Source organism: Asterias rubens, chromosome 2 (genome assembly GCF_902459465.1).
Source record: "Asterias rubens chromosome 2, eAstRub1.3, whole genome shotgun sequence".
NCBI lineage: Eukaryota > Metazoa > Echinodermata > Asteroidea > Forcipulatida > Asteriidae > Asterias > Asterias rubens.
Genome location: NC_047063.1, coordinates 5,947,766 through 5,970,852, shown reverse-complemented (window position 1 = coordinate 5,970,852; position 23,087 = coordinate 5,947,766). Strand labels below are relative to the sequence as shown.

At 39.7% G+C, this 23,087-nt stretch overlaps 1 protein-coding gene across 1 annotated transcript in view; it reads left to right on the top strand.

Annotated features, from left to right (window-relative positions):
* Window positions 1–23,087, top strand: part of LOC117307154 — a 42,635-nt gene that overhangs the window by 9,344 nt on the left and 10,204 nt on the right. Inside the window, exons 3-6 of the mRNA XM_033791823.1 lie at window positions 6,308–6,420; window positions 8,128–8,289; window positions 10,465–10,611; window positions 20,544–20,639. Coding sequence (XP_033647714.1) covers window positions 6,308–6,420; window positions 8,128–8,289; window positions 10,465–10,611; window positions 20,544–20,639 — 518 coding nt within the window. The remainder of the gene's footprint in view (window positions 1–6,307; window positions 6,421–8,127; window positions 8,290–10,464; window positions 10,612–20,543; window positions 20,640–23,087) is intronic.

The following is a 23,087-nucleotide window of genomic DNA, read 5'->3' as shown; positions in this document are numbered from 1 at the left end:
GGGTGCCATGTCCCCCCTTGTGGGTGTACAAAAAGCCATGGACCCCATCACAGAGTGCAACAATTGTGTACTGAATGATGCTGTGAGAAATGTCCAGCTAATAAAAAATGAAAATATGTCAACAAATTTGAATCCCTATAGGGGGCCTACCAAAAAAGAAATTCAGATTTCTGTGGTATTGGTTTGTGAATGCTATACGGCAATAGATAATGTGATTGGTACCCACTGTCACTTCACTCATAGTATCCTATTTGCACCACTGCTCACTCGCGGGCTCAAGACTCAACATTTAGGTTTAGATATGGGTGGAAACAATTTGGAGTGTAGAATCCCAAGTCCGGAGTTATCCCTCTTTTACAAGTGGCCCTGTGAAATGGATTAAGTGGGATGCAAAGAAAAGGAACAAAGATTCACAGGTTTACAAAGTGTTGTACCCTACTCAGACGTACTGTAAAACCGGCCCAGTGGCCAAACCTCATTGTACGTAAATTTTGCCATTTCAAACTTCTCTGATTTCGTCTAAATTTGAATTAATACTGATTTTTGCTATTTACTTTGGCCTAAAGGGGGCCTAAAAGTCCAACTGTTTGGACTATTTGTGAATGTATTGTGCCCCTCACTAACAATCAGGAAGACTTTTAGGGAGGGGTACACCAGGTAGGAGGGTTGACAGTTCTTATACTGATCCGGGGAAATGGGGGAGGGAGGGTGGGTACATTTTCCCCCTTTTCTAAACTACATAACACTTGCTGCATCACTGACCCCGTACCCCTCTCAACCTTGAGCCAGCCAGAAACGCGAATGATTTGAATCATGCGCCCTCTTTGTTCACAGTGGTGCAAATAGTATCCTATTTGCACCACTGCTCACTCGAGGGCTCAAGACTCTGCGGTAGGGTATCGTCGGATGAAGCAAGGAAATGGACAAAACAACAAAACTCATCCACCAACTCATACAGATAGGTAACATATGCCCGCACCCAAATGAGCCAAGCTTTTCTCATGTTGGACCCATGTTGTTAGGAAGAATAGCTCTACCTGCGGACCCAGCCGATTTAAACTAAAATCATCCATAGCATGGAGCTCTAATTGGTACCTCCGTGTCCTTGTGAGGTTGCCGTGTAAGTTCATCACCCTCCGTATGAGGCTACACGTGTGTCCTATCAATCAAACTTGACTACACCATCCGGGTAGAGTTGTCGTCTAGATGGTTAACCCCAACTGTATGATGGTCAGCAACCGGCATTTAAACAAAAAAAACCTCCGAACTACCATCTGGGCTAATCAACGCTGGAAGTTGTACAAAAACGTTGAGTCTGCCGTTAAGCTCAGCCTGACTGTTTCGTGTGAGCTACGGAAAAGGAAACATAAATTGCCGTAATGCTTCAAAATCATCATAGTTAGATTCTGTCCTGACACAACTTCCTCAATTTGGCGATGACCAACGCAACAATATTTCAACGGCACCGTGTAGGACAAACTGCATACCACGAAACCAAATAGACCGACTAAATTCCGCAGCCCATGATGAAAATATTTCCACATACATGTAATTTGTTTTGTTTTTAAGTTATATTCACCATGCAAAACCTCCGCGTTAGGCTACTTGACAACAAGATGGCATCAATCTGTCCAACGCACCCATCTTTGCCTTCCTTCCACGCTCCATTGAACATCCTGTGAGGCTAGCCAACCAAAGCCCGTCATTCTTTGGCCAAAGAATCCGACACTACCACACGCATTGCATGATGCTCTGCCCATCTGATATATACATGTACTCGTTTAGAAACATTCTAATGCCCGAAACCCAAGGAAAGCCTTGTCTATATACTGGAAAGTATCAAAAAACAAAACATTCAGCTTCTATCGCCGACCGCAGCCTCCGTCAACTGAACATTGTTAGATATGGTCACCACTCATAGGGGATCTGGAGGCTGCTTAAGTATCTTCATGAGCGGCTTTTCGTATAGCCCCTTTTGACACGCTTGATAGGAGGGCCACAGGGTCAAATGCAAAGCCAACCGGTCTGTCCAATTTCCCTTAGAAAAATGTGACTTTTCTCGACAACTCCCTTGGGTGAGTTTGCTTCCGATTGTACCTGGAAACTCCAACAGTACTAGAAGTCTGCCTCCATTCTAGAAGACCACAATCTGTGTAGGTGACCCATTGCAAGCCACAGAACTTGCCTTCACCCTAGACATTGTCAGATGGGAAATCTTTAATCCACCTACACGCATGCCATTTCTTTTTTTCTTCTTACATGCCGGAGTCCATGACATATACCCACCGAAGGGTACACCCTTCGCTCGCCGTCTCTGTTGTTTCCTCTGGATTGATTTTGTGAAGTGGTGAAAAATACTCCCCAAAGTGTGCGCCTTGAGTATTTTGTAGGTACCTGCCATACTCCTAAAAACAAAACGAAAACATGTCCCGTTGACCGTTGAGGTACTGCGAACACGTAAAAATGCCACACCATTGTCATGCTGTAGTGAACATATTTTCGTTTTGTTTGTGCATAAACCACAACTGTTGCAAACACCAGGCTTTTTAATGTTGCTCACTTCAAGGGGGAAGAAGGAAACAATGCAAAAGGACGTATTTTTATATCCGAGCGAGGTTTAAACGCCACAACCGATGATTGTTCTTTGCAGCAAGGCCAACTGATCCCACGATTTCAGAACCAACTATAAAAAAATAACACATTTTGTTGCAAGTCCAATCACTCCCACGATCACAGAAGAATTAACTGCATCTTAATTTTTGAGAGGCAAATTTATCTCACCACCTCAGCCCATAATGCTTGACTTCTGCAATATGGCCCTGATGGCGAACAACATGCCCACCCAGTGGTCCCTGTCCAACAAAATCCCAATCCCAAAATCTGGAAACCTGTCCTCACCAGACAACTCCCGTGGAATCAGTCTCACCTGCACCATGGCCAAAGTCTATAACCGGCTGATCCTGAATAGAATTAGAGCAGCCATTTGACCCTAAACTCAGGTACAATCAAAACGGTTTCAGAGAAAAACGTTCTACTGTCGCACAGATCTTAGCCCTCCGCCGTATTATCGAGGAAGTAAAGAACAACACACTGCCGGCTGTACTGACTTTCATAGATTTCAAAAAGACCTTTGACTCCATCCACAGAGGCAAAATGATCAAAATCTTGAAGGCGTATGGAATCCCACCACGGCTTCTTCGAGCTATCGAAGCCATGTACACCAATACCACTGCCAAAATCATCACCCCGGACGGAGAAAGCGATGTGTTCGAAATCTTGGCAGGAGTTCTGCAAGGCGACACGCTGGCTCCGTTTTTATTCATTGTACTTGACTACGCCCTGAGACAAGCCCTCAAAGAACACGAGGATTTAGGCTTCACCATCACCCCAAGAAAGTCTAAAAGAATTGGGCCAGTGACCCTCTCTGACCTAGACTTCGCAGATGATATAGCCCTACTGTCTGACAACATCATAGAGGCACAAGAGCTACTCAGCAGAGTTGAGTCGGAGTGTGAGAAGGTTGGTCTCCATCTCAATGCCAAGAAGACGGAGTATATGGTATACAACATTGGGGATCATGCTCCACTTAAGACCTTCGGAGGTTCATCACTAAAGGAGGTGGACGACTTCAAGTACCTCGGCTCCAGGATGCAGAGTACAGAGAAAGACATCAAAGTCCGTAAGGCTCTTGCATGGAAAGCCCTCCATGACATGAAGAAGATCTGGACATCTCAGCTCCCCAAGGGTTTAAAGCTGAGATTCTTTCATGCCGCAATAGAAACCATCCTGCTGCATGGGTGTGAGTCTTAGACTCTCACAAAGGCATTGACCAAATCCATCAATGGTTGCTACACCAGGATGCTACTGATGGCACAGAATGTCTCCTGGAGGGATCACATCACGAACCTGGAAGACCCACTAACACCATGCTCAAGACCCTGATCGAGGATGCAGGAGTAGTCAACAAGGAGGAGCTAATCAGCTGTATGCAGGATAGAGTTGTGTGGCGTGTCAGACATAGAGCCCGACTCAAACATGCGGCAACGCGACAACTTGGGTCGACTGAGTGAGTGAGTGAGTGACCTCAGCCCATTTCCGCCAGCACGCTTTATACAGTAAACAATATTTGGTTCCGTCACCACATCTATATGAACCCAAAAGCAAATCGACTATTAAATCTTTATTTTTCGGACTCAATTAAATACAATATATAATTCATCTCTAGCCATCTCGGGAGTATAACCCAAGTCCTGCTTTTAATTTGAGTCAATATCATTTCATAACCTTCTGCGAGGCCGAATCACCTTGCAATCTCTAGGCATTGTAATACAGTACTGTATTTGTATTCCATCTGTGGAGCAAAACATTTTGGGGTCCATCTGTGCAGCAGATCTGCCGCATCTCACCGTCTTGGGGTCCATCCCCATATATTTCTGGTGTATTTATTTGAACACACTACAATAAGACACTGGTGGCCCAAGGACCGAAACTCGTTTTAATGCACAGGGCTTAGAGGCCCTACATGTTTAAATTCAGTCTTTTTTTTCTTTGTTCTTTGTCTTGTTCACATTTAATACATAATCCATCCTGTGTGGCAAATTCATCTCACCGTCTCGGGGGCTCACCCCCATAGCTTTCTTGAATATTTCTTGACCACTCTAAATAAAACAGGTGGACCAAGGACCAAAAATTTGCTTTAGTGCACAATGCATACATTGACATTCAAATCTACAATGTGACATTATACATACTCCATCTTGTGGGGGCAAGTTCATCTCACAAACTCGGCGCCCATCACCATTACACTTTATCTGTGAGGCAGAACCATCTCATCTTCTTGGGGCCCATCCCCATAATATTTCATTCATGAGGCCAATTATATTATACAAATTGACTATTATTATTACTATAAAATCCATTATTATTATCATTTGAACTTTCTTTGAGACCAGATCATCTCACCACCTCGGGGCCCATCCCCATAATAATACTTCTCTGAGGCAAATTTCATACTTTCAATACTTTATCTGTGAGGCCCAAATCATATCACAATCTCAGGGCCAATCCCCTTAAAACTTTGTCGGAAAGATACAATCTGACTATTATTATTATTACAAATATCATTATTAACACCATATTAATACTTCTGAGAGGCCAAATCATCTCACGATCTCGGGGCCCATCCCCATAGTACTTAATCTGTGAGACCAAATCATCTCACGATCTCGGGGCCCATCCCCACAGTACTTAATCTGTGAGGCCAAATCATCTCACGATCTCGGGGCCTATCCCCACAGCACTTAATCTGTGTGGCCAAATCATCTCACGATCTCGGGGCCCATCCCCATAGTACTTAATCTGTGAGGCCAAATCATCTCACAATCTCGGGGCCTATCCCCACAGTACTTAATCTGTGAGGCCAAATCATCTCACGATCTCGGGGCCCATCCCCATATTACTTCATTTGTGAGGCCAAATCATCTCACGATCTCGGGGCCCATCCCCACAGTACTTAATCTGTGAGGCCAAATCATCTCACATCTCGGGGCCCATCCCCACAGTACTTAATCTGTGAGGCCAAATCATCTCACAATCTTGGGGCCCATCCCCACAAAGCTTTGTATGTGAGGCCGACTTATATATATAGGCGTACAAAACTGACTATTGTCATTAGTATTACAAATATTATAATTGTTATCGTAATAATACTTTCTGTGAGGCCAGATAATCTCCCAATCTCGGGGCCCATCCCCATAATACATGTACTGCATCTATGGGGCAAAGTTTTCATCTCACGACAGAGATACCCCGAATAAAACATGTTCACCTTTTCGGGGTTATACCCTTAGTCACTTTACTACATACTTCACCCGAAATCCCTTCAGATTATTGCGCTCAATAAAGCCTCCGTGTGTTTCCGATCCTCCAACCGGAGACGAACCAGTTCACGTCCAGCTGCGGGCACGCCAGAAACGTGAATGATTTGAATCATGCGCCCTCTTTGTTCACAGTGGTGCATACCAATAGTGGATTGATTTGACATTCCTTAACAAGTAGATACTGTATTCAGTTGAAACTTTCACAGGGGGTGACTTTTACAATGCCACAAAAACAATTTATGACCCTACCTTTAAAGAGCACAGTTAGTTAAACTCAAGCATACAGCACACATTTTGTGTATCTTCCGAGCATACAGCAAATTGTCAAAGCAAAAGACAACATTTTGAATGAGATTGGCTGGAATTCCTAATCTGACCGATATGCATGACATTGTAACTAGTCTAACATTTCATTTTGTTTTGTAAAGGTCAAGAGAAATTTGACAATGAAGAAGACTGTGGCATCCAATGTGAAAAGCTACAAAAAAACTGACAATTTGGGTCGAGCTGATGCCATACCATATCAATGTCAATCATTTAGGTGAGTAAAACGAAAACCAATGTCTGTTTTTATTACTGCTTGCGGGAAAAGACATCAATTTTGTTTGTAACTTCTATTGGATACTCCTCTTGTTATATCATTTTGGAGGATTTAAATTTACTCAATGGCTGCCTTAATTATTTGAACCGGTTTTTAGTACTAATGTAAGGTGGGATTCTAGCGCGCCATGCCTGGGCAATTATCGGCAGTGGGTTCCAGCCTTTGTGATGCCTGGGTCATGCTGGACAAGAAGGGCTTTCTTGTTTTATTCACTTCATTTATTCATGGTTTCATTTTGTCCTGGCCAAATGGCACTGCAAATTACAAACAAATTAAAGTTGTGCATGTACTATAGATTTGTACCTAATGCCTTTATTATATTGTTATTTCTCTCCACAAATTCAATAAAACTACAAACAAAAGAGTTACACCAAAATGTAAATTATATGGAGAAGGCTATGTACACTAGAGAGAACCTTTAGCCGAAACACAAAAGGTGTTCTGCCAATAATATTATTTCTAGAAAAATCAGACAGCCTACACACAAGAAATATTATAAAAGCATTGAAGACTTGTTTTGTCACATGCCAGCCAAATTGTGTAAAGACGGAACTACTACATTGTCAGAGTGCCAGCTACAATTGTTAATGTACATTGTGTTTTTAAACATTGAGCCAGTGACTAATTACCAAATTCACTAACCCTGAATACTGAGACAAAAGTTATATTAATAATATAAGAAAATTGTCACGCTTTTACTCCATGTTGTTTAACCAATTCATGGTGCATCTTCTTGTTATAAGATTCTTACAGTGATGCCCTGTGAAAGACCCTACGGGACGTTTCCCACCTCAAGGAGTAATGGGCAGAAAGAGAAATAAAATTTTGTTCATACAATTTGAAAACTCAGGAACTGTTGTAACATGTTTACGCCACCTTTGAGGTGTTCCCTGTTTGTAATATGAATCTTGCACTGCTAAAAATGGTATTCTTGAAATAAGAAAAATATCTTATTTTGAGAAAATATTTCTTGTGTCACTCCCTAGAAAAAGTTTCTAGGGAGTGACACAAGAAGTATATTCTCAAAATAAGATGTTTTTCTTGTTTTAAGAATACCATTTTTAGCAGTGTGTTGATTCTCATTGTACCAAAGAAAGTACCGGTATACAAAATTGCCCTTTTTGAGACTGTTTGGTTGACTAAATTGAATGGATAAAGAACGATTAGGGCTGCGATAAGATTGATAGGGAAATATGACATTACCCTTTGGTTGGTGATTAATATTTTATTTTGATTGCACTGTCCCTTTGGATCTTCCAATTCACCTGTTGACCCAATTTACCTGATGTCATAATCAGGGCCCAATTTCATGGCTCTGCGTCCCACATAATTCAGTGCATACGGAACCCTTGTAGCACACAATATTCTTTGATACTGAAGCGCATAATTTGGTGGTAACCAGAACCATGAAATTGGGCCCAGAATAATTTTGGGGGGCAATGTTACTGTGCGTTATTCAGTGAAGTGCGCTTTTTAGGCGACGTGGCATTTACTTGTATACCTATTCACCACCAAAATGGCACAGTTGCCGTGTCCGACGTGCGTGCAAGGGGTCAATAGTACTAAAACACAAAGGTATAATAAAAAACATGTTGGGGCAGAACATAAAATAAAAGTAAATGTGGGTATTTTTCTGTTTTGTTTCAGATCAACAACAAAGGTGAAAGAAGTTCCAATTACCAAACGTAATCGTGACATGTTTAGTGCTGCAGCCAGATCAAAACCTGGACCCATTGCTAAGTCAAAGAGTGTTTCTTTTTATACCAAACCATTTCTATGGCAGGCTCAACAGAGTACAGAGCAAGTTGAGTAAGTTGACAAAAACTAATCAATCTTTGAAACGTTTTCATAAACTTTAAACTGTAGCTTGGTAAATTGCTCTTGTATTTTGATCAACCTAACAATGTACACTGGCAATTCCAAGTAATAATAACAACAATCAGAATAAGAGGGCTTGAGGGTGACAGAGGGGGAATTAAACAAGTCAATTAGGCGCAAGAAACCTTTGTAGACCTTGGTATGCTTTGATAAAATATCTACAAAATAAAAAACATAATTGAAAGTCTGAACTATACGGGTGAGGTTGGCTGCCCACAATAGACTGATTGTACTACCAACGTCACGTGACTTGAGATGGGTGTTACACATCAACAAACCTGGCATACTGCATCAGCATGCGTTAAAAAGACATGAGTATTGTTGCATTTCTTTGTTCAGTCTAGGCTTCTCTTTCTTGAAATTACTGAAGAATATTCTGGAGTTTGCACCGTGAGACCTTAGCGGTGGCTGAACAATGGCAGTAATGGGTAAACACAGTTCCACCAACTAGGAATTACTACGAGAATAAATTAGAATTAGAATTAAATGTAGAATTCAAATTATTTTATTGTCCACGTTTAAAACATAGAAACTTGACATCCACTGGCCAAATTACAAGTATACACAATCATTTCATGTGTTTGTGCACGGAAAGTGTGGTTTTACATGTCCCTTATTGTAATGATTTTGCTGCTAATATTTTCATTGAAAATCTCCTGAAGAAGCTGCAAATTCTTTAGTTTTCACCCTCACATTAATTGGTTAGAATGGATAGCTGTCGGCTAGAGTAGTCTCTACTGACTTCAAGCCCAACGCACAAACCACGGCATGCGTAAGCTCGCTCAAACCTTGGTAATTTACATACATAGTCAAACCCCTTTTGTAGAAGAATACTGGATTTATCAAACAGAAAATGCGATATCAGTCAATGCCACAACATTCAACTTTGTTAAAAGGGCTTCGTTTAGAGTTAAAAGTGTAATTTATAAAAAAATACAGCAGATTATGGTCCATCAGTACGAGTCTTCCCAAGTCTTTACTGTGTTTTTCTATACCAATCTCAGGTCACATGATCACATGTAAACACTGGTAGTGCAAACAGTGTATTGTTCCTGTAACAGTGTAGTTCGGTGACATACATGTACATCCCATGTATAAGAGTGTGCTAAACCTGATGGTTAACATATTGGGTACTTATTTGTACTTTTCCGTTATGTATAAAAGCAATTTTACTTTTCCACAACATACCAATGGCAATACTTCATGAACTTCCCCTTGGTGAAAACACTAACCCTAGGCGCCTAACAGCATACCCTTTTACTCACCTAAGGTGCCTAACAGCACCTACTTACCTAAGGTGCTAAGACACCCTAGGTGCCTAACAGCATACCTTCTAACCCAATGTGCCTTACAGCATATACCTACTCACCCACAGTGCCTGTGAGCATACCTACTTACTCTAGGTGCTTCAAAAGAGCATACATACTTACCCTAGGTGCCTATAACAGCATACCTACTTACCCTATGTGCCTAAGAGCATACACTCACTCTAGGTGCCTAACAGCATACCTACTGTAGTTATTCTCGCCTATCACCTGCAACCAACGAGCCATTTGACCCTAGGGTTCTTTGATCGGTCCTTACGGTGACTTTATTTCCGTAGAGATATTGTCTTAATTGTTTCAGGAATAATACAACGGCCAAAAGCTCTCGGCGTGTGACGCAATAGTTGCGCACCGCTTTACTATAGTGCCCTGCTAGCGTAGGAAACAACCTTCTCTTGACCATCCGTCACCTGCGATAGGACAGCACCTATTCCCACACCACTAGCGTCGGTGTCAAGTATGTAATCCGCCTCAGGGTCGAGGTACTTCAGCACCGGTGACTCTTGTAAGCAATTCTTCAAGTCTTGGAACGCCTCTGCACAGTCATCATCCCAGACAAACTCCCTTGCCTTCTCTGTAAGGCGATGCAAAGGACGGGCTTATAATATGGTCCGGATAATACGAGGAAAACGGGCCAGTCCGGCGCACCTCGTATTAACGGGAGTCGACTGTACCTACTTTACTGTATGTGCCTTACAGGTAACTACTTAACCCACGTTCCTAGCAGCAATCAAGTTTGCCTTTTATTTGTAATGGCAAATCTACATGTTTGTACTTTCAGGTCAACAAATCTTCCTACACGCTTTCTTGAGGAGGAAGAAAACCTACGAAAGGTCAGAGGTCAGAAAAGAAAACATGGGGTCCCTTCTCATCGCCAGTGGTTCAATGATCTGCATGTTGGAGGAAAGTCAACGAACATTGTAGAAAAGTATGCAAACAGTTTTATATGCTTTATATTTTTATTGTCCTTTTGGTTGGTTGAAGATCCCTAATTCAAAAGTGTGTAGAAAACCAATGGGAGCTGTTGGCAAAAAACAGACTGATTACAGTGTGTACATATTTGTGTTTACATACTTGAGTTTGTGTTTGTTGGAGGGGTGTTTACAATTGCGTTTGTATTTGTTTAAGGTGGGTGTTAACATACTTGCGAGTGTGTTTGTTGGAGGGGGTGTTTACTTGCATTTGTGTTTGTTGGAGGGGGTGTTTACTTGCGCTTGTGTTTGTTAGAGGGGGTGTTTACTTGCATTTGTGTTTGTTTGAGGGGGGTGTTACCTTGCGTTTGTGTTTGTTGGAGGGGGTGTTTTTTTGTGTTTCTTGGAGGGGTGTTTACATACTTGTGTTTTAGTATTTGTTGGAGGAGGGTGTTTACTTGCGTTTGTGTTTGTTTGAGGGGGGTGGTTACATACTTGCGTGTGCGTTTGTTGGAGGGGTGTTTACTTGCGTTTGTGTTTGTTGGAGGGTGTATACATACTTGAGTTTGTGTTTGTTGGAGGGGGTGTTTACTTGCATTTGTGTTTGTTGGAGGGGGTGATTACACTGTTGCGTGTGTGTTTGTTGGAGGGGTTGTTTACTTGCGTTTGTGTTTGTTGGAGGGGTGTTTACTTGCGTCTGTGTTTGTTGGAGGGGGGTGATTACATACTTGCTTGTGTGTGGTTGTTGGAGGGGGTGTTTACTTTCGTTTGTGTCTGTTTGAGGGGGGTGTTTACATACTTGAGTTTGTGTTTGTTGGAGGTGGATGTTTACTTGCCTTTGTGTTTGTTGGAGGGGGGTGTTTACATACTTGAGTTTGTGTTTGTTGGAGGGGGTGTTTACTTGTGTTTGTGTTTGTTTGAGGGGGTGGTTACATACTTGCGTGTGTGTTTGTTGTAGGGGGTGTTTACTTGCGTTTGTGTTTGTTGGAGGGGGGTGTTTACATAATTGTGATTGTATTTGTTGGAGGGGGTGTTTACTTGCATTTGTGTTTGTTTGAGGTGAATGTTTACTTGCGTGTGTGGTTGTTGGAGGGGTGTTTACTTGCATTTGTGTTTGTTGGAGGGGTATTAACTTGCAATTATGTTTGTTGGAGGGGGTGTTTACTCGCATTTGTGTTTGTTTGAGGGGGTGTTACCTTGCGTTTGTGTTTGTTGGAGGGGGTGTTTACTTGCATTTGTGTTTGTTGGAGGGGGCTGTTTACTTGCGTTTGTGTTTGTGGAGGGGGCTGTTTACATACTTTTGTTGTGTTTGTTGGAGGGGGTGTTTACTTGCGTTTGTGTTTGTTTGAGGGTGTGTTTACATACCTGCTTGTGTGTTTGTTGGTTGGGGTGTTTACTCGCGTTTGTATTTGTTTGAGGGGGGTGTTTTCTTACTTGCGTGTGTTTTTGTTTGAGGGGGTGTTTACTTGCATTTGTGTTTGTTGGAGGGGGGTGTTTACATACTTGCGTGTGTGTTTGTTGGAGGGGATGCTAACTTGAGTTTGTGTTTATTGGAGGGGTGTTTACATACTTGCGTTTCTGTTTGTTTGAGGGGGGTGTTTACATACTTGCGTTTGTGTTTAGTGGAGGGGGTGTTTACTTGCGTTTGTATTTGTTTGAGGGGGGTGTTTACTAACTTGCGTGTGCTTTTGTTTGAGGGGGGTGTTTACTTGAGTTTGTGTTTGTTGGAGGGGGGTTTACATACTTGCGTTTCTGTTTGTTTGAGGGGGGTGTTTACATACTTGTGTTTATGTTTGTTGGAGGGGGTGTTTACTTGCGTTTGTATTTGTTTGAGGGGGGTGTTTACTTACTTGCGTGTGCTTTTGTTTGAGGGGGGGTGTTTACTTGCGTTTGTTTTTGTTGGAGGGGGGTGTTCACATACTTGCGTGTGTGTTTGTTGAAGGGGATGCTAACTTTAGTTTGTGTTTGTTGGAGGGGGTGTTTACATACTTGCGTTTGTGTTTGTTTGAGGGGTGTGTTTACATACTTGCGTGTGTGCTTGTTGGAGGGGGTGTTTCCATCATACTTTTGTTATGTTTGTTTGAGGGGGGTGTTTACATACACATACTTGAGTTTGTGTTTGTTTGAGGAGAGTGTTTACTTGCGTTTGTGTTTGTTCGAGGTGGGAAGTTACATACTTGCGTGTGTGTTTGTTGGAGGGGGTTGTTTACTTGTGTTTGTGTTTGTTGGAGGGGGTTGTTTACTTGCATTTGTATTTGTTGGAGGGGGGTGTTTACATACTTGCGTGTGTGTTTGTTGGAGGGGATGCTAACTTGAGTTTGTGTTTGTTGGAGGGGTGTTTACATACTTGCGTTTCTGTTTGTTTGAGGGGGGTGTTTACATACTTGCGTTTGTGTTTAGTGGAGGGGGTGTTTACTTGTGTTTGTATTTGTTTGAGGGGGGGTGTTTACTTACTTGCGTGTGCTTTTGTTTGAGGGGGGGGGTTTACTTGCGTTTGTTTTTGTTGGAGGGGGGTGTTCACATACTTGCGTGTGTGTTTGTTGAAGGGGATGCTAACTTTAGTTTGTGTTTGTTGGAGGGGGTGTTTACATACTTGCGTTTGTGTTTGTTTGAGGGGTGTGTTTACATACTTGCGTGTGTGCTTGTTGGAGGGGGTGTTTCCATCATACTTTTGTTATGTTTGTTTGAGGGGGGTGTTTACATACACATACTTGAGTTTGTGTTTGTTTGAGGAGGGTGTTTACTTGCGTTTGTGTTTGTTCGAGGTGGGAAGTTACATACTTGCGTGTGTGTTTGTTGGAGGGGGTTGTTTACTTGTGTTTGTGTTTGTTGGAGGGGGTTGTTTACTTGCGTTTGTGTTTGTTGGAGGGGATGTTTACATACTTGCGTGTGTGTTTGTTGGAGGGGGTTGTTTACTTGCGTTTGTGTTTGTTGGAGGGGATGTTTACATACTGGCGTGTGTGTTTGTTGGAGGGGTGTTTACTTGGGCATGTCTACGCATTTGAACTGAGGACTTGGAGAAGGTTATAACTAAAGGGATCCGGGAAAAAGTCACACCGAGATCGTCCTCAATTTGATTTCGTGTACAAAACCAATAGGGACGTCTGAAAAATAAACAATGGGAGAACAAAGAGAAGTCCTCGGTTTACACCATAAACACAGCTGTTTGGGTTTGTGTTTGTTGGAGGGGATGTTTACATACTTGCGTGTGTGTTTGTTGGAGGGGGTTGTTTATGGTAGATGTAAGTTTCCAAACGCCGCGAGTCGATCGCTACTGTTATAAGAACTCTTCTGACCTCACTAAGTCGAGTACGTGACGAAATTAGTCAGAGGCTAAACACTATTCCACTGTCAGACTGTCATTTGTTTCTTTATTGGAACCAGTGTGAAACTGTAATAAACAAGAATAAAACATACATTTAGTTATAAAGCATAACGTGAACGAAGCCTTAAAATATAAAAAAGCTGACATAGAATGGGTAAAGTCACAAAAAAGACCCTATATCCATGCTGAAATACTAAACATGAGATTTGCCCAGTTTCCGGACAAACGTTGAACGTGTAGTGCCTTCGCAATGCACACATGGTAAAAAAGTACATGTAAAGCGCACATGTAGCCGATTTTGGCAACAACAGTTTTAAGGAAAGTAAACTAGCCTGAAAACCCTAATAAATCGAGCGAGCTAGACAAGGAATGATTTATAATAAGATGGAATGAAAAACTTACAGATTGTGCTTGATCCAAGGGAAAAAACAAGGAAATTGGGGCTCAAAACTGCAGAATTAGACGAAGGCTTTATAACTGGAAAATGATAGATGCGAGTAAAAATAATGATCACTTGAGGGCGCTATCTACAAAGACGAGAGGCCTATTAAGTTCTCGGGGCAAGACAAGAACGCTTTTGACAAAGTCCCTCCAGCATTTCTCTTGTTGCTGAATGTGGTTGACGCGTGTGGATAATGCCAACATTAGCTGCCTGTAGTTACTTTGCGCATCTTTGCACATAATAACCAATCAACCATGATTGTTTTCATGTTTTCATGTTCCATTATGTTTATGTTCTTTATAAATTATAATATATTACATTGAAGACTTGCAGTCTTTGCGGGTGCTAGAGGCCCTACGTATGGAGTTAATTAATGTTGCAAAACTTCTCAACATGTTATCATTCTAGTTTAGGCCAATCAAAGACCAGCAATCCCTTTATCGAACACAGGGGATTCATCTGCTGATTTAATCGTTTTTTTATTATAAAGTTTTTTAATATTTATTTCAGATTTTTGAATATTAAAAACCAAGAGTCTGTATGTGCAATGGGGGAGATGCGGGAGAGTTGAGCCATTTTTAACATTGCACCAATCTGCAGAGATGAAATGTAGGATCCCCTAACTAAATGTTTTAAGTAAAGCTTTATAGAGTGTTGACTTACTTTGTACATGTATAGCATAATAATTGAACAAACTGTTTATTTATGGAAGGTGCTCGACAAAAAAATTGTAGGGCTCCACTCTCCATGAACTATGGGTAAGTTGAGCAGCCTGTTCTGTGTGGGTGAGTTGAACCACCATTCAATGGGACTTTGGAAATCAGAAAACTATTTTACTTAAATTGGTTTATCCATGGTAAAAGTGAAATGTACTTATAATTGTAGTAATACTTTGATTCAAACTGGCATTTTAAAACTATTCCCAACAATTTTCTTACTGAATTCTGAAAAATATTATATTTTTATCATGGCTATTTTCTATGTTCAACTCTCCCCGTGCTCATTGGCTCAACTCTCCTATAAGAGAGCCATATTGACATGTGACTTGATTTTGATTTATAATAATCAAATTACATCCAATTAAAATTACCATAATAAACAACAATAATAAGCTATATATTAGACACAATCACTATAATCATTGCTAAACATGTAAATAATAGAAAGAGTCTTAAGTGGAGTTCCAAAATCCACTTTTTAGTGGAATTTAGATGTTCTTGTCACTCCCACTTTGAGCACTTACATGTATCTCTCACATTCTCTGTTGTAGTCAAAAAGAATGTTTGGTTAGACACTATCATTAAAAGGCATATGGACTCAAACACTCTACGGGATAGTGGTGTTTTGGACCAGCCTAGCTGTTTTGGGGGGTGGGTCATGGCTTAACTCTCCTGCATCTCCCCACTGCCGTGCGGCCATACAGTTTACAATTTCAACGAATGCGCAGGTCAATTTGTTAAACGGTTTATCAACACGTTATCATTCAAACGAAGCCATCGAAAGACTGGCTTTCCTATACAAAGGATTCAAAACGCATTACTGATTTAATCATATCGTTATAAAGCTCCATTATGTTTGATACAGATTTTTGAAAATTAAAGACCACAAGTCCATTTGCAGCATACTGTGCGTTTGTACTACACTGCCATGCGTGCACAGTTTACAAACTCATCAACCCTGCAGGTTGATTTGTAAAATGGTTTATCAATATGTTATCTTTCAATCAAAGCCATTCGAAGACTGCCAATTCCTATCCAAAGGACTCATATAGCATTTTATCATATTTTGTATAAAGCTCAATTATATTTATGTCAGATTTTTGAATATTAAAGACCACGAGTCTCTTTGCCATGCGTACAACAGTTTACGATTTCATCAACGCCACGGGTCGATTTGTAAAACAGTTTGTCAACACGTTATCATTCAAACGATCAAAGACTGTCATTACCTAAACAAAGGATTCATGTAGCATTACTGATTTTATCATATTTTTTATAAAGCTTCATTATATTTGTTTCAAATTTTTGAAAATTACACACCACAAGTCCATTTGCAGCATACTGTGCGTGTGTACTACGCTGCCATATGCGTACAGTTTACAAACTCATCAACGCCGCGTGTTGGTTTGTAAAACGGGTTATCATTACGTTATCATTCAAATGAAGCCAAGCAAAGACTCCCATTTCCTATACAAAGGATTCATAAAGCATTACTGATTTTATCATATTTTTAAAAGCTCCATGTTATTTATTTGTGACAATATATAGGCCTTATGAGACAATATTGCTGAAGTTTTTTCAAACCCCCCAAATTGGCCTAAAATGGCCTAAAAATAAACACAATGAGCTTTTACCATATCCTGTTATATTATTTTTTGAAATGGCAATTGGGTTGATTTGAACCCCAAAGTCCCTATCATCCACAAAATACAAGATAAATCTTTTATTCTTTCACCATGTAAACGTGAAGTGACCCTTAAAAGACTAATTGTTCACATTTTGGGGGAAAAGTCAGTTTTGAGGCAAACAGTCTGTAACGGGGTTACCTCAGGAGTTTTTCTCACCAGATATAAGAAAAGACACATGTTATTGGCCCTTACAACAACTGAAAGGAGAATTTAAGCAATTATTTGTTTTTGTTTTTTCCCTCAAGGAAGCCCGAGGATGATACTTTGTAGTGTAGTAAAGGTTTTGAAGTAATTTTGCATTTTGTTGGGGTGGAGTTGTAAATAGTATGAGCTACACTGTAACAACCCGGGTTTTCAGACCCCGAAATCGGCCTAAAATGAAAAATAAATACAAAATGAATGAGCTGTAACCATGGCAACGGGCTATACACTGAATTGAAAATGCAATTATATTTATTGCTCCAAAGGCTCTTCAAACCACAAAGGATTAAAAAATGTTTTGCCTATACCTGAACTGACTCTTAAATAGCGCCTGAACACGACATTATTGAGCAATAATAATAAATTAAAAGTATCTGTAATCCTTACTCTACGGATTTCAACCTCCATGGTAAATGTAACCATTCAACAACACAAAATGCATGTAGTTATGTAGTGTGCCGCTGCTAGTTGGTAACGAGCAATGGAAAGCTGTTGATAGACGGCTCCCTCTGAAGTGACATAGTTTGTGAGAAAAAAGTAATTTTTCACTAAAATGTTAAAATGAGAAAACCGTTTTACGGCGTTGTTGAGTTTGTAAACTGCATGCATGGTAGTGTAGTACACGTTCACGCACACAGTATGCAGCAAGGGACCCTCATCTTAATAATATTCAAAAATCTGAAATAAGGGTCATTCTTCAACAAGTGTCCATTTTCAAGTTTTAGGATAAAAAAGAGGTGATTTTTAGCGGCGTTGATGAGTTTGTAAAATATACCCATGGCGGTGTAGTACACCCGCACAATATGTTGCAAATGGACATGTGTTCTTTGATTTTAAAAAATTTGAAATAAGTTTAACCGATCTTTATAAAAATATGATTAAACCAGTAATGCTATGTGAATCTTTTGTTTAGAGAAGTCAGTCTTTGATTACGTAGTGATAAATCGTTTTACAAATCGACCCACGGCGTTGATGAAATCATAAACTGTACGTATGGCAGTGTAGCTCCCACACTGTATGCTGGAAATGGACTTGTGATCTTTAATTTTCAAAAATCTGAAATAAATATAATGGAGCTTTATAAAAAAAAAAGATAAAATCACTAATGCTACATGAGTCCTTTGTTTAGGAAATGGCAGTCTTTGATTGGCTTAGTTTGAATGATAACGTAATGATAAACCGTTTTACAAATCAACCCACGGCGTTGATGAGTTTGTACACTGTACGCATGGCAGCGTAGTACACACGCACAGTATGCTGTAAATGGACTTGTGGTGTGTAATTTTCAAAAATTTGAAACAAATATAATGAAGCTTTATAAAAAATATGATAAAATCAGTAATGCTACATGAATCCTTTGTTTAGGTAATGACAGTCTTTGATCGTTTGAATGATAACGTGTTGACAAACTGTTTTACAAATCGACCCGTGGCGTTGATGAAATCGTAAACTGTTGTACGCATGGCAAAGAGACTCGTGGTCTTTAATATTAAAAAATCTGACATAAATATAATTGAGCTTTATACAAAATATGATAAAATGCTATATGAATCCTTTGGATAGGAATTGGCAGTCTTCGAATGGCTTTGATTGAATGATAACATATTGATAAACCATTTTACAAATCAACCTGCAGGGTTGATGAGTTTGTAAACTGTGCACGCATGGCAGTGTAGTACAAACGCACAGTATGCTGCAAATGGACTTGTGGTGTGTAATTTTCAAAAATCTGAAATAAAAATATTATGAAGCTTTATAAAAATATGATAAAATCAGTAATGCCTTTGTTTAGGCAATGACAGTCTTTGATTGGCTTCGTTTGAATGATAACGTGTTGATAAACTGTTTTACAAATCGACCCGTGGCGTTGATGAAATCGTAAACTGTTGTACGCATGGCAGTGTAGCACACGCACCTGCAAAGGGACTCGTGGTGTGTAATTTTTGAAAAATCTGAAATAAATCAATATAATGGGGGTTTATAAAAATATGATAAAACCACTTATGCTACATGAATCCTTTGTTTAGGGAATGGCAGTCTTTGATGGGCTTCATTCGAATGACAAGGCGTTGAGATAACCGTTTTACTATCAACCCTCGGCGTTGATAAGTTTGTAAACTGTACGCACAAAGCAGCAGCGTAGTATTCCGTATGCACGCCCAGAGTGCATAATTAAATAAGGGACTCACTGTGGTATTTTACCTTAAAAAAATCATAAATAAATTTAACAAAGCTTCATGTAAAAATATGATAAAATTAGATAATCTGGGTGAAACCTTTGTGTTCTGACTGCCAGTCACTGATTGAAAAAAAAAATTGGAAAAAAAATTAGGGGGTGGTATGAAAACATGACCGCTACACCTACGCTACTCTATAATGAATGGAACATGTTGGACAAACCTGTTTTACAATTGGACCACTTTCGTTGATGACCAATTCGTTTACTGGATATGCATTGCTTTGTTACAATATCAGCCATAAAACAATACCCTTTTGTATATTAATGGTAGTGAGTATAATAAATGAAATAAATGTCTGAACCAAAGAACGAAACTCGTAAACATCGGAACATCAGTATTGATTACCCAACAAAAAATACACAAACAAATCTTAGTTGCCGTGCTATCTGTTGATTACCGATTACAACGGATCCTTTTCACGAGTCCATCGACTCGCAGCATTTTGAAACTAACATCTACCGTTGTTTACTTGCGTTTGTGTTTGTTGGAGGGTGGTGTTTACATACTTGTGATTGTGTATGTTGGAGGGGGTGTTTACTTGTGATTGTGTTTGTTGGAGGGGGTGTTTACATACTTGTGATTGTGTTTGTTGGAGGGGGGTGTTTACATACTTGTGATTGTGTATGTTGGAGGGGGTTGTTTACATACTTGTGATTGTGTATGTTGGAGGGGTGTTTACAGAATTGCGTTTGTGTTTGTTGGGGGGGAGGGGCAGTGTTTATATTTGCGTTTGTGTTTGTTGGAGGGGGATAATTAGTCGTCAAGTTCTTGAGAACAAAATGAAATCCACAGAGCAATGTTTTCAGTAGAGTCGCGTAAATATGTAGTACTTGATCAAATTATTTCCGTCTCCTGAGAAGAGAATTATTTCTGTGACATTGTTTTACTTACTAATTATTACAAAAACTACAGCACTTCAGCAAGAAATAGTTCGATGGAAGCTTTCTACTAACAAAACCTTCACACCGTGTAAGTTTAATGTAAATCTGCGCACATTATGTTTTGTGTCAAACAAAAAGTACCAGGGGATCCATGTGTTTTTTATTCTTGTTTCACTTTCATGTACAAACCAGTAGGGGCATAGCTAAAAAACAAACAAGCTAATGGGAGGACAAAGACAAAGTCCATGATTTACCAAGTGAACAAAAAGAGCTTGTGTAACTTTTTGGTTTTTTTTCGGAGGGGGGGGGGATGAGAAGGGACATGGAACAGAAATACAAACGTACCCTCATTAAAGCAAAGTGTATGGATGCGTTTTAACATTTGAAATTTACATTAGTTCAATTATGTTTGCCAATTTGATATAAAAGAAATATCCTCTGATTTTTTTTCAGACACGACTATCGTGATGAGGCTGACAAAATTAGGCAAATAGCTCTACCTCCAAATGCTCAAGAGCTGTATATGGGCAGAGGCATCAACTTACCAGAGTAAGAATAACTAGACATTTTTGTTAATTACAAAACTACAGTGTTCGGTTGGACGTAACGTGATGACGTAGTTCAAAAATATTGAACCATCAATATGACTTTTTATACAATGTGTTGTTATTTTATAGTTCAACTTGTATCACACTCGTTAACAACTCTTTTGTTTCTTCACAAATGCAATATGTTTGGTTGAGATTGGCATCGGTTTTTTTTTTGCAACTTATGGAAGCCCTTTAGAAATTTCGCTCACCCTGCACGGGATGCTGTACACAGATTTGATAATCAACACCGCCCTCTTTTGTTGGACAAAAGAGAGCGCTGCTGGGAATTTTCCCCCCAAAAGCGCCATTATGATTTTTACAAATTTTAAACGTTGTTTTATGTTATTTAATACCCGATGACGTCATTTTGACGTAAATAGGCCTGTGGTGTCTTGATACTAAGGTTCAACTATCTGTTGAGTTTCAAGGTTCAAATCGATCTCAATCTTAAGTTATGCCGTAGATAAGCTCAAAGTTGTTTTTTGATGAAAAATATGAAGATGAACTTTGACCCAGGGTAACGACCCTGAAGAAGTTAAAGTCGTACGATTTTGGCATTGACTTTTCAAATGTTGCCCAAGTCTTTATCTATCCGATGCCCAGGTATGAACATAATAGCTTTTATATTCGTTGAAATACATGTACAGCAACAAGCAAATGGTAATTTTTCAACTTTCAAAACCTTGTCATGGCGTCATAAATGACGTCATCACTCCAAAAAAAGTGGCGGTTTCGTCTACTCACTACTGCCTATAGATGTACATAGTTTAAGTTTGTACAAGCTTTACTTTTGTTTAAAAGCTTAAAAGTAGTTTTTTTATGAAAAAATACAAAGGTGAACTTTGACCCATGGTAACGACCCGGAACTAAAGGTCATACGATTTTGGCGTTAACTTTTCAAATAATGCCCAAGTCTATATCTATCCAATGCCCAAGTATGAACGTCATAGCTTTTATATTCGTTGAGATACAGCAACAAGCAAATGGTGTTTTTCAATATTAAAAACCTTGCCGTGACGTATTCAATGACGTCATCATTCCAAAAAAGGGGCGGTTTCATCTACTCACTATTGTCTATGTACATAAGAAGTTTTAAGTACGTACAAGCTTTACTTTTGTTTAAAAGTTCAAAAGTTGTTTTTTTTATGAAAAAAAAACACGAAGGCGAACTTTGACCCAGGGTAACGACCCAGAAGTTAAGGTCGTACGATTTTGGCTTTAACTTTTCAAATGTTGTCCAAGTCTTTATCTATCCGATGCCTAAGTATTAACATCATAGCTTTTATATTCCTTGAGATACAGCAACAAGCAAATGGTAATTTTTCAACATTAAAAACCCTGTCATGACGTCATAAATCCAAAAAAGTGGCGGTTTTTTCTACACACTAGTGCCTATGTACATAGTAAGTTTTAAGTTTGTACAAGCTTTACTTTTGTTTTAAAGCTCAAAAGTTGTTTTTTGATGAAAAAATGCGATGGCGAACTTTGACCCAAGGTAACGACCAGAAGTGAAGGTCATACGATTTTGGCGTTAACTTTTCAAATGTTGTCCAAGTCTTTATCTATCCGATGCCCAAGTATGAACATATCATAGCATTAATATTCGTTGATATACAGCGAAAAGCAGTTGTTTTTCAACTTTAAAAACCTTGCCATGACGTCATCAATGATGTCATCATTCCCAAAAAGTGGCGGTTTCATCTACTCACTATTGCCTATAATAATAATAACGAAGTCTTAAAAAACGCACGTATCTACCAAACAAGGTAGTACTCAAGGCGCTGAGTATATACAAACTTTCATAAAGATAGGTTATCAGTGATGAATTTTGAGACCCAATTAGTTAGCACCCTATAATGGTTTACAAGGTGCTACGGCGCGTACAGCAGCCACAGCCAGGACCACTGGGGCGAACCCCTTCTTTTCGATAAGTGCACTGGGTTCTTTTACATGCATTACACAACACATGGGACCAACAGCTTTACGTCCCATCTGAAGGACGAAGCAATGGTTAAGTGTCTTGCTTAAGGACACAAGTGTCACGGCTTGGGATTCGAACCCACACTCTACTGATCAGAAACACCAGAGTTTGAATTCATTGATCTTAACCACTCAGCCACGACACTTTGCCTAATGTACATAGTTTGTTTTAAGTTTGTACAAGCTTTACTTTTGTTTAAAATTGCTGGAGAAGGTTCGCAGGGAAAGAAGAACACGAGGAAAAAAAAAACCCCAAAAAACAACATAACAATAACAATAGTTGTTCGGCTGTTAGCCGAACACCTAATAACAAATACGTACTACAGGCAAGAACAAAAAATAAACAAAAATAGAAAAGGGGAATGTTGTAATGTTCAAGTATTTTTGTTTTAATTATTTGTGAATATGATGACATTCAAATATCAAT